At 37.1% G+C, this 14,876-nt stretch overlaps 1 protein-coding gene across 2 annotated transcripts in view; it reads left to right on the top strand.

Annotated features, from left to right (window-relative positions):
- Window positions 1–14,876, top strand: part of RAPGEF4 (Rap guanine nucleotide exchange factor 4) — a 153,419-nt gene that overhangs the window by 1,636 nt on the left and 136,907 nt on the right. For both annotated transcript variants that reach the window (XM_032190242.1, XM_032190244.1), the window contains exons 2-3: window positions 10,831–10,973; window positions 12,050–12,138. In XM_032190242.1, coding sequence (XP_032046133.1) covers window positions 10,831–10,973; window positions 12,050–12,138 — 232 coding nt within the window. The remainder of the gene's footprint in view (window positions 1–10,830; window positions 10,974–12,049; window positions 12,139–14,876) is intronic.

Here is a 14,876-nt window from a genome sequence, read left to right as displayed (position 1 = left end):
AATAAAATTCAGGGACACATGCTTAATGGGATGCGTAGCCTTGCTTTGTGAATGATATTATTTGTAAACACAAATGTGGCATTTCGCTTAGGAATCTATCTGCCATGTGATGATAGTGATCCTAAATGTTTATATAAACACATAGTTAATATATTGGCCATTGTTGGAATGGGAATTTCATTTGAGCTGTTCAGATGAAACTTTTTTGTCAGTTTCTGTTAGTTGGTATATGCTCGTAGCACCTGCTTGCTGAGTGGAAAGAATCAGTTCTGGTTGCCCTGAAGGATTATTTATTATTATCCTTCTTTTCCAGAAGGCAATCTGGATGTGGGAGAAACATAGGACAGGAGAGATTGCAGGATATTTCCTAGTCTCTTCTGTGCTTTGTTTTGTAATTATAAGAAATACACTTGGACATTTTGTTCTGTTTTTCCATTTAAAAAGTACTGTTAAAACTGTGTTGGAAAAGTGCTATAGATGTCTAAGCACTGTTAGATAAAGCATTTTAAATTAATTTATACCTTTTTACTTCTAGGGTGTATTTCTTTTCTACTGATGGTCTGTCAACTTACTCATTTGAGTTACGTGATTTCTATGTTTAGTGTTTAAAGCCTTTTAAAAATCCTACAATATGTCTAAACTAGGTGTGGATTCTGTAAAGACAAGATCATTCAATGAGTCAATTCTCTTTAACAAACCCTGTGTTTTTACTGAATAGTTAGGATAGTTTCAATGTATTTTAGTTAATGAATTTATGGGAAGGAAGCTCTAAAACTGATATGCTTTACAATTTTAGGAGTATTTCATTATTATATTGTATATACAACATATATACAGTTATAAAGTATTATATATATAGTATACATTATATATATTTTTAGGAATATTTCAGTATGTATTTCAGTATTTTGTATACAATATGTTTCATGTACAGTAATGATGTATTTTGTATATGTTCTTCATGTTTCTCCTGAAGTCACTTATTAAACTGGGACTGTTATCTAAAACGAGAGCGTGTATATAACAAATCAAGAACCACCAAAACATTTTAGGAGAAATGTTATTACTGTGTAGGGTACTGTTGGCTAAGTACACTAGGGCTTCAACCATGCGACTTTCATATGTGGTTATTAACCACAAATACCAAACATCAGCACTCAAAAATAAAATACAGAGGAAGGCGTAAAGTCACAAGTGAAAAGGTATGTAAATGCAAGAACAGAAAAGGTCAGAAAATTGTGTTCTGTCAAGAATGCTTTATTTTTGCAGGGGAGAGAGATGATCAATAGTGAGTGACTGTGCATCCTGCTTGTCCCTGGAGATAGAAATAATACTTAAGGAAACCAGTCCTTTTATCTTTAATAGTTGCCTTACCACTGATTTTTTAGGGAGCAGAAGCATGCCTACTGTTTTAGCATTTTCTGTATGTCCAATCTGCACACAATTAAAAGAAGGTTGTTGATTTGTGCAAATGTGAGCAAATTTAGCTTAGGAACAATGTCTAACCTACTCTAATGGTTTCTTTGACACAGAAGACTGTCTAACCAGGAAATTTCAATGTTTTCATATAATTACTGTATGGTGGATAAAGTATTTTTTACATAGCTATTATTTCTCTAAGTCTGATCACAGTTTTGAATTCAACTAAGTATTTTAATTGGATTCAAATACAAACTTCTAAATGATGAACAGTATTCACAACAGTCAGGGATCCCAGGATTTCACAGCTGTTTCCCTCTGTGTTAGACATAACCTTCAGTGTCTTAGCAGACTGGAGGAGCAGATCACAGAGCAAAGCATGTAACCTGGGTAGCCTGTTGTGCTATGAATGTTACGATCCTTGCTCAGCTGTTTATAAATTATTTAAATATGAATGGGTGATTCAAGGCCATATTGTACATACTGAGCTTTTATATCCTTGTCATCCTGGTAGACCTTAGACTTACATTATTTACCTCTAACAAAACCAAAATAACATACAGGCTAATATCTCAGATCTGTACCTTAAACCAAGCTCCCATAGATTTGAGTGTAAGTTCACACTGAACCTAAGTCACAACAGATTTGAATCAGGGTTTGTCTAGTAGTTCATTGTAACATATCTTTGAGATTAAGTTATTCTTATATGCTTAGCAATCAATAGGTTTCTTGTAAGTGCACAGATAGGCAAGAAAAAAGAGCTGGTATTCTGAAAAAAATGTAAAAGAAATAAGGAAAATTATTTTGCTCAGGTTTTTATTTTGTACAGCTTGTAATGTCTCAAAGATAGTGGGATGTAGACTTATATTAAGACAATACTGTGAATATTTTAGAATTTCTTTACAGCACTTTTATTTACTTTTAAAATACGTTCTTATAAGATTGATAAAAATACACTGATTGCTATATAATTTAAAATTTGAACCTTGCTTTTTATTTATAACAAATCCATAGAAATAACACAATCAATATTTACTTAGTTTGGATCTGAACAAAATCATGGATGTACACTGCAGCTCCTGTTGGCCTGTGTACTTGGCATTTTCTTTCTGTATGTAGTATGTATTCTGTATGCAAGCATGCCTCTGCGTGCTTAGATCAAGTCTGCGTGGGGATGTTTCAGCAGCAAGTACCGGGATGTAGAAACTCAGAGACAGAGCAGGACAGGCATAGTCTAAGTGCTTTCTAGCGCTCATGCAAAGAAAGGTGCAATCTTCTGAGTGTGATGAATAATAACAAATTTATCATTCCGCATCATGCAACTCATTTTCTAGTCCAGTGCAAAGGTGCAGCCTTTGATGAATAATAAAAAAGCCCTTTTTCTTTCTACTTCTCCTCAGAGAGACCAGAGTGATTGTTAATACAGTCTGCCATAAGCTTGTCGCTCTCTGCATTTTATTGAATATATGAATTCAAGATAACTCACAGTGAGAGCAGGAATTTTATTTTGAGCAAATTCAGAGTGTTTTATTCTCTGCCGTCAGAGGCTTAAGCATCTCTAGTATCAGCTTGTATTTGTTAGGTTTGGTTACAGGAAGTTATGCACTTGTTCTATGGACGTATTAAGAGAAAGAAAAAATGATTGCCCTAACATTAACATGTATAAACATTGTCGTGGCTTATCACTGGTATGTGAGTATGCCATTTGGAACATGATGTATTCAAGTTTAGTTGGTATCCTTGTGAAGTGGCCACATGATTGTTGTGGCACTCTTGGAACTGTGGGTTTTGCCTATTATCAGACCAAAGCTAGAAAACGATCTAGACTGTCATTGCCTGAATTATTTCTGGCATGTTGTTAAGATTTTATCTCTAAAATCCTGTATTCTGAGCAAAACATTGTGCAACATCATTTAAGTTGCATGTTATTTAGCCTTGCTTTCCTTTTTTTGTTCTTTGAGTTGAAGGCCCAATTTTTGTCTACAACCACTAGGATTTTTTATGTAGTCCTGCCTGTTGTGTTTACATTGCCAGGGCTATGTGAAGGCTGGATGTGACCTAAATGGAAAAAGCCTGTAGTTTCATGAAGATTCCTATACTTGTGGAGGAGAAAAAGATTAATGACTTCTAAACTTCTAATGCAGAGCCTGGAAATGTAGATTTCAGTGGAAATAGTCAGTGTTCATGGAAAACCTCTCTTTTTTTGCATTGGTAGAAGTTGGAGGGTTGATAAAAATATCCACAAATGGGCTGTTTTTGATGTTTTTACTAGTTTCATAAAGAATTATTTTACAGGTTAAATTTCTTCTGTAACAAAAGCTCATATTCCAGCAGCAGAATAAAAACCCAGCAAACCAGCTGATTGAATTTGTGTCTTCAAAGTCAGGTGACCACCAGATATTTATCAAATACAAGTAGTTTTCTTATCCATTGTGAAATCTGTTTTTGTGTGCATTGTCATTCCTATAGCACTTCTTACACCTGTTAGTATTTTCTGCGCTATATTTGGCACGATCACAACTCTTACTATTCCTGCTGCTTTGTAAGTATCCTCAATTAATGTCTCCTGAAATGGCATTCTACTTGATCTTTGCATTCAGTGGCTGTCAAAATGTATGCATGTCAATGTAAATCTATAAACGCTATTTCATAGTTGTTCTAAGTTTTGAATCTTCATTAGCTGCAACAATGTAGACCTTAAATGAATAAAGGTGTCTTTAGCATAGTGTATTTGTGGATGGCAGTGGACAGAGTTTGAATCAAAGTATATCCTAACTTGTGCATATTGCTCAATTATAAATTTCATTTGCAATGCATTCCAGAGTCTGTCTTCATACTAAAGTGCTTTTAATGTCTATTATGAAGCTGCAGTGCTGGTTAATGTAATTTAATCCGTCTCTACTTGTATCAAATGAAATGTTGTTAACTGTCCTGAGCTATGGAAGTTGGAGGATTTATTCGGTAAAGTTTAGTCACACTTTGGTTGCAAAGTTTGCACATATGTAAAAATTTGTAGAAATAAAAGGTGAAAAATTCTTTGCAAAAATTTTTTTTCACTTGAAGAATTTTGTCTTTTTAAGAAGCATATGAAGGTTATTTTTTTTTCTTTCCTATTACAGTTGTATTGTTCAAACAATGTATTTTTAACTTGAAGTAAATCTTTCTGAATATCAGTGCTTAATAAAGACATTGTTTGCCATTCCACTGTTTATACAGATCTAAAACTGACCTGTTGGAAGGATGCATAATTTGTAGAGATGGGTATGTAAAGAAATGAAGCATGCTTGATTGCTGTTTGTCCAGCCCTCCGATACTTTATATAAATAGTTTAAAATACTTGTAAAATTCACCAAGTGATCCACGGTAGTGATTACTGGTACCTTCCAGCTCACAGCTTGCCTTTGCATCATTGAATAGATGCTTTGGTTTTAACCCAGAGATGAACCAGTTTTATTTGTCTATTATGTACTGTGATACTGTGTTCTGTGCTACAACAGCCTTGCTAGTGGAAGAAATATATGGCATCTATTCATCCTTTGTGGGCTGTTCATTGTTGTCTGAAATGCAATATTGCCCTTTTAAGAGTTTAAAAGATCAAAGAAGTAAATGGACCTCAGTGTTGTCCCTCATTAGGGGCAGGGCTCTGATTTTTGAATAGATGTTATAGAAACAAACATTAAAATTCTAGAGACATCTTGGCAAAGAAGGTAAAACTAGGTATCTTCTGTTTTTTTTCAAGTGTCAAACCAATTATGAGAAACATCTGAAAAACAGATGCGGTAGAAGATAAAGTAATAAATTATTGTGAGATAATTGTAGTTAAAAAAAAAAAAAAAAGAATTCCAACTTGCTCCTTTCTTGTAAATTAACATGTATATTTCTATGTGTAAAAGATTATAAACTCGTAAGGGTGTAGTTCTGGTGATTTCTGTCTCTTTCATAGCATACGTAAACATCCAAATATTTAATCTTAACACCACTAAATCAGTTTATTGTATAAAACTCTATAAGCTACACAAGAACAGAAATACTTGCCCAAATCTTATATATGAAGAATTATAGCAATTATCAGTGTTTAAACTTTGACCTTGAATAGTTTGCACTTAAAAATATGAAATAACCTTATGAAGATACACTTCTGTCAGGTGTTTGTTTGTTTGTTTTTAAATGATCTGTTACAGAGAGTCAAGCAGACATTGTCAAGAAAATTGTTTTATCTTTATAAAATACATGCCTGAAATCTTGACAACCAAATAAATCAGGGGCAAAATATCCTTTAGAGAAGCCTTATTGACATAACCGAATAGTAATGTGTAACTGGTATTGATGCTGTCACTTGTGTGTGCACTGTGATGCTGTATTGAAGAGGCAGGAGACAGAAGATTTGCCTTGTGTGAAAACATTTCTGCCAGATAAGACTTTTAATGCAGTGCTTTGAAGAGGCAAATTAGTAATATAAATGGGGAGATGGATAAAGCAGTCAGTGGTTAAACAAAGCATAAAAGCTTTTAGGGTAGTGAAAAGAAACAAAATACTCTTGCTTTTCATAATTTTCTAATCATTTTGTAGCCCTGCTTTGTAACACTGGAAATGCCCCCCTCACTTTGGCAACAGGGAAATGGGATGTCAGCACAGGGCCTTGTTAATACACATTTAGGGAAGATCACATTAAGATTGTACGGGTGGGGAGTGGGAAAGTAGGGTCACCCATGTGTTGTCCTTGATGTCAGTAGTTACTGAATGTGCAGTTTTCATTTCCAAATCAATTCCATTCCTCACACATGGTTTTGGCTTGGCATTTGCTATGGCCGTGGAATGCTACCTACTCAATTGCAGTTGCCAGACCCGTTAGCAACGGGGGGGTGCTAGGGCAGCCTCTAAAGCTTTCTGGGCTTGCAGCCCACAGGCCTAAGGGAAATGGAGATACAGGATCAGCTGCCCCACAAGGGTGCTGAAAAGTCTGGAAAAAGGACAAGAAGCTGTTTTTTAAAGCAAAGAAGGTGATGACAAGTGTAACACTTCTGCAATCTGTTCTACATAAAATTCATTTTAAATGGGGTGAGGCAGCCTGGAGAGCACGTGGGGGCCTCACTGGACTGAACCATAGATTTTCTACTGTAAGGATGGCCATACCCTAAAATATTTGTATTCTACCAAACTGGTGACAGAGTATACTTCTGTAACTTGGAGCAGAGATCTCAGGAACAGAGAGATTCAGGAGAGAAGCTTTAGCAGAGACTCCAGTGGTACCTGCTATCTCTCTGAAATGTGTCTTTAAACTTCTCATGCCCACAGATTTTGTTAAAACTCTGCAGCATCAGCAGTGGGGGAACACTTCAGTAGCAAGATAGCATCGGTGTCACAGAGCAGCACTGTTTTTAGCACACAGGGGCTAAGCACAGTGGGCTTGCTCTCTGGTGAGCAGGATGGTGATCACAGAGGAGTGACTTTAGGTGCTCTGAAGTAGTCTTTGCAAAAGCTTTTCCAAAGGCTCTTGGTGCCATGGGGTGGGAGTAGGGAGATTCACCTCCTTGAGGCTGATCTTTGTAGCCCATCTCCCTGCATTGGGGTGTGATTCCTTTCTGGATTAATACCACCGCCTCCTATCAGGGTGACTACAGTGACATTAAAGCTTGACTAATTCTCTATCTGCCATCAGTTTTCCAATTAATAGGTTTTATTATTATTGTCTAAGAAGTATATTACAACATTAGCTGCCTAAATATTTTTCCAAACCATGCTTTAAAAAAAAACACACACACAAAGTTTTCAGGAATTTAATAAGGTAGCTCCTAGTGAGGAAGGAAGCAAACATATGTTGTCCTGTACTGATGTTGTTCCATGCTAGGCAGCTTGTCCTTAGAAAACAAAATTTGGCATCATAAATAGATTCATTGATGTTAATTTAATGATGATGACAATAATGACAATTTTATTAAATGATACTCTCTTGAATGTGGTCAAACCTGAATTCTGCAGGCATGTGGAGAAGCAATTAATTGACACGACAGTATTTTATTATTCCCATTGTGTTATCTCACTAAGTAAAACTACCTTTTTGAAACCAGTCTCATTGTTACAGATTATAAGCACTTAACAGAAATGAATTTGAGTACTACAACTACTGTTTCACTGCAGTCTGGAGTTTTTACAGAGGCAAAATTCCAGGCCCCAGTAAAGACTAGAGGCTGCCTCAGTTTAGGACACCTAATGTCAGTTAATTCCTTTCTCCTAAACATTGAAGGTAATCTCCCTGGAGCTCTGATCATATTCAAATGCATTTTGTTGTCTGACAGTTCATTTTGATTCTTAATCATGATCTTAACCAAACAGCTAGATCTTATACTAGGTATTTGTCCATGTGTCTCATTTGAGAGATGTTAATGAGTTGTTATTCTGGGGTACAGTTAGGATTCCTTGGATGTTGTGCTGCTGACTGCTTTTTTATTTTGGAAAACACAGCTGGAGGAGAAGGTACCTTTTCTAAGAATGTTTAATCGTTTCATTAAGTAAAAAACTCTTCCAAATTGTAGCTTAGTCTCCAATTGTACTGGATCAAGATATATGCCCTCCCAGTAAAAATACTTCTGGAAATTTAGATGCACGCAGTAGTATCAAACCCAGTATATTTTGAGGAAAGGCTACTGAAGCAAATGGCTTGCAGTAATGAATAATTAACAAATGCTTTAAGGAATGAAACAACTTTCAGATTGCAACTATGCATATTACTTGGAAGTTTGGATTCTTCTTTTTGGCTAGAGCATGCCAGATGAGCCCCCTTTAAATGACCACTTCCTGTACTCCCAAGTGTAAGCAACTGATGCAAATACAAAACACTGTAGCTCAGCTGCTTGCTCAACTTAGCCACTAGGAACACATCACTTTATCTTACTCAATAAATAGGAGTTTCTCATTGCTGTGCTGTTGTTTAAACCCCTGAGAAGCGTGGCTCAGCCACTTGGGAGAATGCCTGTCCTTCCTTGGTGGGGCCATGCAGCGGTTCTGTCAGAAGAAGGAGCTTTTCCTGCAGTTGAGCTACCTGGCACAAGACATTCCTTGCCACATCAAAGGAAGTGAGCCCTGCTCTCACCTTACTCTGAACCAGAAGGGATCCCCAACTCTTTAAATTCAGCAACTCAAAAAAAAGCCCACACGTTCTACGACTTAAATCCCCCCAAATCTTGCCCTTTGGACAGGACCAGAAGTGGAAGGCTTTCCCGCACTCACATTTCAGGAAAAAAACAGAACAACGTTGATTAAGTTTTTAAAGCCTGATGCCTGTAGTTTGCTAATACTGTTTGCTTTTTCCCTGTCTGACTGCATCAAACAATTGAAAAACACTAAACACTGAGATCCTACACTCAATTTTATGCAAACAAGCTGATGCACTTGTACAGAGTATGCTAAGAGTAACTGTGTGAGCTAAACAATCTCAGAGTTTTTCTAGGAAAAGAGGATGTACTGAGAATACTCCTTCTCTTTCCTTGTTGGGTGTTGCTATTATTTTTAAGAGTCCATAAATTAAGGGAGCTTGTGTTCCAAGTGCTACTGTAGTTTGGGTAGGGATCTTGTATAAATGGATTTTAAATCTCTTCGCAAGCTGCACCTTGTAATCTTCTTAAAAGGGTTTTGACAAGAGAATTATGCTTATTAGTACCTGTCAGCTAGCGCACAGTTTAAAAAAAAAGGTATTGGTGAAAGTCACTGGAGAGATTTCAAAAAGGAGCTGTTGTAGTTAGTTGGTTGTGGTGTGAAGTGGTAAGAGCATATCACGGTGATGTAGAAGCAACCGTATACACCAGAGAGTTAGTATGCACATCTGCAGTTAACCCACATAAAACCCACTACAAAGGGTGAGTTGGAGTATAAAAGAGGATAGAGATTTAATCCCTCCTAGACTTAATTTAATAAGAAAGTTGAGAGTCAGAGACTTCATGTGAATAGGATTTGGGATTCTTCTATGAGACAAAGATTTGGATTCCTGAAGTCTTTGATTCCAAAAAGGAGTCATTAAAATTTCCTGTTGGAAGGAGTGCTTACACTGTGGGAGTAACAAGAAGATGATAAAGGTCATATGTATGTTAACTTAGGCTTTGTTCGTTGTGCAGATCCTGCCTGATTTCTGTTGATTTAGAAGAACTCATCCGCTGGGTAAACAAACATTTTTTTGGCAGTTAAATTAACTAGCAGCCATTTAGTGAGTGACAGGTCCAATGATCACTGACAGTTGTTTATCTTTCTGGTACCCTTTATACATAAATGATTTCTGCAGCTGATTTCCAGTATGATCTAAGAATGTTCTGTGATGCTTTCTGTGCATCGTGCTAGGTCCAGTATGAAAGATTCTTCTAATGCTGTGTTAGCAGTTGGCTTACCCGCTGACTTATAGTGTTGGGTAATCACTTTTAAAGTATATGGTATGGAGCTAATTCACTTCAGATTCATAACTATGTAGTAGTTTTCTAAACTTGCTGGTCCACATGCTACCTTGTTGGAGGGAGTTCCACAATTTTATTTTTGTTGAAATCCTCCTTCCCTCCTTCCTTCATTTTTAGGGGTTCCTATGATAAGTTTTAAATATTTTGCCTTTTTTTTTCAGTCCAAGAACTTTTTGAGCATGAGAGGTAAAGGAAACGGGACATAAATTTTATGTTGAACTATTCCTTTATTGAATTCAGATATGTTTGCTTTTATTCAGTCCACTACAATACATCAACCTTCTCAATCTTTTTAGATTTTCCTCAACACTGAAGTCTTGTCTTCTTACTTTCTTCAGGATTCATTTATTTGTGTGTGTTTACTTTGTTTAGGGATGGGTTAATACTCATTAGCTTTACCAATCACGAGTTAAGATTCTTGCTTGTATATTTAATTTGTCCAACATTATGAGACAAACTGTTTGAAAGCATATTCTTATTAAAATTGTCTTTGCACTCACGTTAGTTTGTATCCAGTAAAAAGCAGAAGAGAGGGGTGGATATAGGAAGTACTGGTGATACCTAATGCTTGTAGCCAGGTAGAAAACCTGTGTTTTGGGTACCAGGTTCAAAGATGTCTTGCATGTTTGTGACTCTACTTATCTGTGTTCCCTTACAAACCTAAAACTATATATCACTCTAAGCTCATTAGGATACAGACTGTACCATCGTATATTCTTTTATAGTTATTCCTATAGCATGACTTTGGTGCTCAGTGGGGGCTTCTGTGCTGAAATGATAATAATCATGCTCAAGGTGGTAACTGACAGTAGGATGTTGTGTAAGTGTTTCATTGTGTACCTGTGAAATGATTTTTAATTGGTTTATATTATGGTGTGACTTCTAATGCCAACATTTATGAGTTTGTAACATGCAGGTGGGAATGTTTCTCTGATGAAGCTGTTGGGAACTGTTGTCCTTTGTTTTCTTGCAGACCTTTGGAACGTTCCAGTGAAGATGTAGATATAATATTCACACGACTGAAAGAAGTGAAGGCTTTTGAGAAATTTCATCCAAACCTTCTCCAGCAGATATGTCTCTGTGGATATTACGAAAATCTGGAAAAGGGAATCACATGTAAGAGAGCGTCATGTGGTGATCTATTTTATGTAGATAAAGTTGCAATTTGGTTTGGGATTGTCTCCAGGAGATTGTTGAGAGAGCACAATCAGTGGAATGGCTGTAAAAACGTTTACAGTCTTAGTCATGAGGGAAGGCAGGACTAAATTGCTGCTTGTTCTACAAACATGATATGTGGTGAATCTATGGTAACAAGGCACACATTATTGGATTTAGAACTCTGCCACTGTTTTGTTGAAAGATTAGAAGCAGTCATTGCACTTATGCCTCATTCTTCCCCTGTAAATGTATTATTGATCTCCTCTGTAGATAATTTGTGATGTCAGAGGCAGAAGCGTATCAGTGAGGCATATCACTAAGTATGTATGGTTTGCAGTCACTCTGGATAACAAAACACATCTGCAGGGCTGCATAGTGCTGTGGGGTGCAACAGTTCTGTGCCTGCTGTCAGCTCACGTGCCAGATGAAGCTGTGGTGATTCTGTAATGAGAATGTGTGAGTTCAGAGTTGTACCAGGGGAAGAGCTGACAGAGACCTGTTGTAATTGATGTTTGATAAAGTCTCTGAGACCCCTCAGGTAAATCTGATGCACTTCAGGTACACAGCAATGGGGTTTGCTTAGAATAGTGGGAATTCTGGTACTCTGTAATCACACTGTTGGAACAGCTGAACGTCAAACAGCTATACTTGTTTCTCAACCAGAACTTACTGATGGCAGTGGGAGCTGTATCTGCATTCAAAGATTATAAATTGCAAAGGTAACTTGTTTATCATTCAGAAAGTCTTTTTGTATGCGTGTTTGTTCATTAACTAAATGGCAGTAAAAGAGAAGCAAACTGAGAAAGAGTGAAGCAGTTCTGTGTGCTTTCACTGGTTCATTAGTCTCTTGTTGGTTTACTAAAATGTGTACTTTCCAGTGTCACTTGGAACTACTATTGGACAAGTAAGTAGTTTGATAAGGCATGTTCTATACTCCCAGCAGTGACTAAAGTAGTACAGTAATATATGGGAAAATGTTTAATGTTGCTAAACTTAAAGAGATACCTCTTATTTACAACATTTCATCTTTCCAGTATTTCGTCAGGGTGATATTGGAACAAACTGGTATGCTGTTCTGACAGGATCCCTCGATGTGAAGGTTTCTGATACAAGCAACCACCAGGTAAAATAAATTGTTCATTAAAACCATCCAGTTAGTAGTGCAACGAAAGCTTAGAACTTATGTCAAGGTAGATAACAATGAGATGTATTGTACAGATCATTTTGTTTTTTCACCTGTCCTGTAGCCTCAGCTATCCTTTGTTTATGGAGGCAAATCATGCCATTGATATCAAGAAAACTGAAATGTGGTGCTCTCAGAGAAGGTGTGAATGTGAAACATGAATATGAAACAGAGCTCATAGTCTTTTCTCATAGTGCTGTATGAAGTTACGCTAAAGATCTGAGAATTGTTGATTGATTCCCTGGAAACATTTGAATTCAGGCCTGGTTCTGAGAGTTCAAACCAAACCCACCAACAGTGCAGTCTGATAACAGCATACTGCAGTCTCTGCTGAAAGAGGGGGAAGGTATGATAGTGATAACAGAGTACTGACATGGCTGCTGTGTTAGACCTGGAGGTAATACCTATTTGGTGTAAAGAAATAGAGGAACAAGTAATATGCCAAATAATTGCAAGTGATTACTCAATATCTTGGCACTCCTGGATTTACAGGATTTTGAGTTTTTGAATTTTTGAGAGTTTTGAATAAATACGAATAAAAGGATGAGATGATACTGTCACAATTTGGGACATGACAGGGCTTTTATGAGACCCTTTCCTGTGCAATTTAAAGCAATCAGGAATATTTTCTGGTGTTTGCCAAAAGATGGCGCTGCACAGTTACGGACCTATTCTCTTTATTGAATCAGAAATAAATGTATCCACATAAGCTTTCTGACCGTGGAAGTTAAGAATCTGTTTTGAGTGGTGATTTGTTCCATTAGCTGGAGGTTTGAACAGTTCAGCCTCTTGAGAAATGTAAATATTTTTTCTGCTCATTCAGGTTCACTGCATTTTCCTGCCAATGGGAAACTACAGATCTCCAGTTTGCGTAGTTCTAGTTACAGAAATTATATTGTACAGTAATTCCTAAACCTTGTGTTTCCTTTTCACAGGAATAGTGCACTGAATTCTTACCACTGTCTAGTTGCCATAGGATACAGCCTCAGTGCCGGAAGGATAGCAGCTTGTGCATTTACCATAATAGTGCCGGAGAGGGAAGAATTGGTGGGTGGGGACACTGAAATAAAGTCTGAGCACAGTATTTTCTCTGGTTTTGCCCTAGTTTGGTGTTTGTACCATGCCTTTTCTCTTGTTCCTTGCTCTCCTGCTCCTTGTCCTGACTTTAGCTCCTGGGTATCCTGTTCCAGTCTTGCCTTAGCTTCCTCATTGGGACGGTGCTAGCCATTCTTGAGTGTTGGGATAGAAACTTAGTAAAATTCAAATCTGTTTTACTTCCACCGTTATTTCTCCAGGATGGTCACAGTCTCTCAGCTGGCAACTGTTAGCCAGATTTCAACAACAGCTTTTCCTTTGTTGCACCTGTTCATCATACTGGCTTGCAGCCAGAGAGGTAACTGGAACCCTCCAGGGATTCCCTGATTTAATGTCCAGAACCAACAAACTATGCTGCACCCTTAATCCACAGGTTTGGCTCTTGTCCTTTCACAGTCATAGCAGATAATCTTTCCAAGAACCTCAGCTCTGTTACTTAAGGATTTGCTGAGTATTGAAAGCTGTCTGTATTCCAGGCATCTATGGGACTCAAACTGCATTCTGCTGTTTCCCAGATAGATGGAAATGTTGCCTTCCTGAACCCCAAAAGCCAAGCCATATTCTTGACCCATGGTGTTTGCTTTCATTTAACAACACTCTGACCCAGAAACAAGGTCTTATATGGAGCACAAGAAGTTAGGTGTTTTCCTTAGTGGATGTCTTGTTCACAACAAAATGTCATTGTTCAAGGCCAGCCTCCACTTACTGTTTAATGTATATCCTGCTCTGTCTTCAAACTTGCATCTGCTTTTGTTCCTTGCTACTAAATTTTCTTTGGATTTTCTTCAGCTCTTGTACCAGTCTTACTTTATTTTTCTGCTCCTGTTGGAGTTAGAGAAGTTTGCCTGAGCATACAAGTTTAGAAGTTTGTAGTCTCATGTAAAATTGTAGAAGGAATATGCAGTATCTTCTAGTGAAGGAGAAGCTAACTATTGTATTTAAATTCCTATTGGTTAAGAAGTGTTTAGACATGACTAATAATTTTTTAATACTTACATGTAAAGGAGGTTGTAGTTGATGACCTCTTAAGTTTTCTTGCAGCTTGAATTATCCTGTGATTGTATGATGATGAGTATAGTGTTAATGTAAATACGGTAAATCAATTCTATCGATTAAAAATATATTATTAGTCCCTCTTTTGCTATGTGTTTGGCGGGCTACCTAGTGAATTTGCATTTCAGTGAGCCTGGGAATAAATGTATTATGTGGCAGCTACTATATACTAATTATTTATACAGTCACATTTGGAGCTTGGTTGCTTTCTTCCACTGAAAGTACAGTAAAGTGTTGTGTATTTCGTGCTTACTAAGAGTCTTGATGGCCTGGGCTCCTGCAGAGGCATACAGTTACATGTCTTGCACTGGAAATTAGATCTAAATGTGCTGATGGATCAAGACTTCAATGCAGCTAGTGAAGTATAAATTCATAAAAATTCTTGCTACACATTAGCTTACTCATGCAGATACCTGCGATCATTTCCAGGAAATGTTAGTAATACTGATGAAGCCCAAGTTGAAAATTCATATAAACAGAAATGTAAACATTACCTATGATTTTCTGTTACAATAGGGGGGACTATTCCT

The sequence above is a fragment of the Aythya fuligula genome, chromosome 6 (genome assembly GCF_009819795.1).
Source record: "Aythya fuligula isolate bAytFul2 chromosome 6, bAytFul2.pri, whole genome shotgun sequence".
Taxonomy (NCBI): Eukaryota; Metazoa; Chordata; class Aves; order Anseriformes; family Anatidae; genus Aythya; species Aythya fuligula.
Note: the sequence above shows the minus strand (reverse complement) of the source record. Positions and strands in the feature narration are given on the sequence as shown.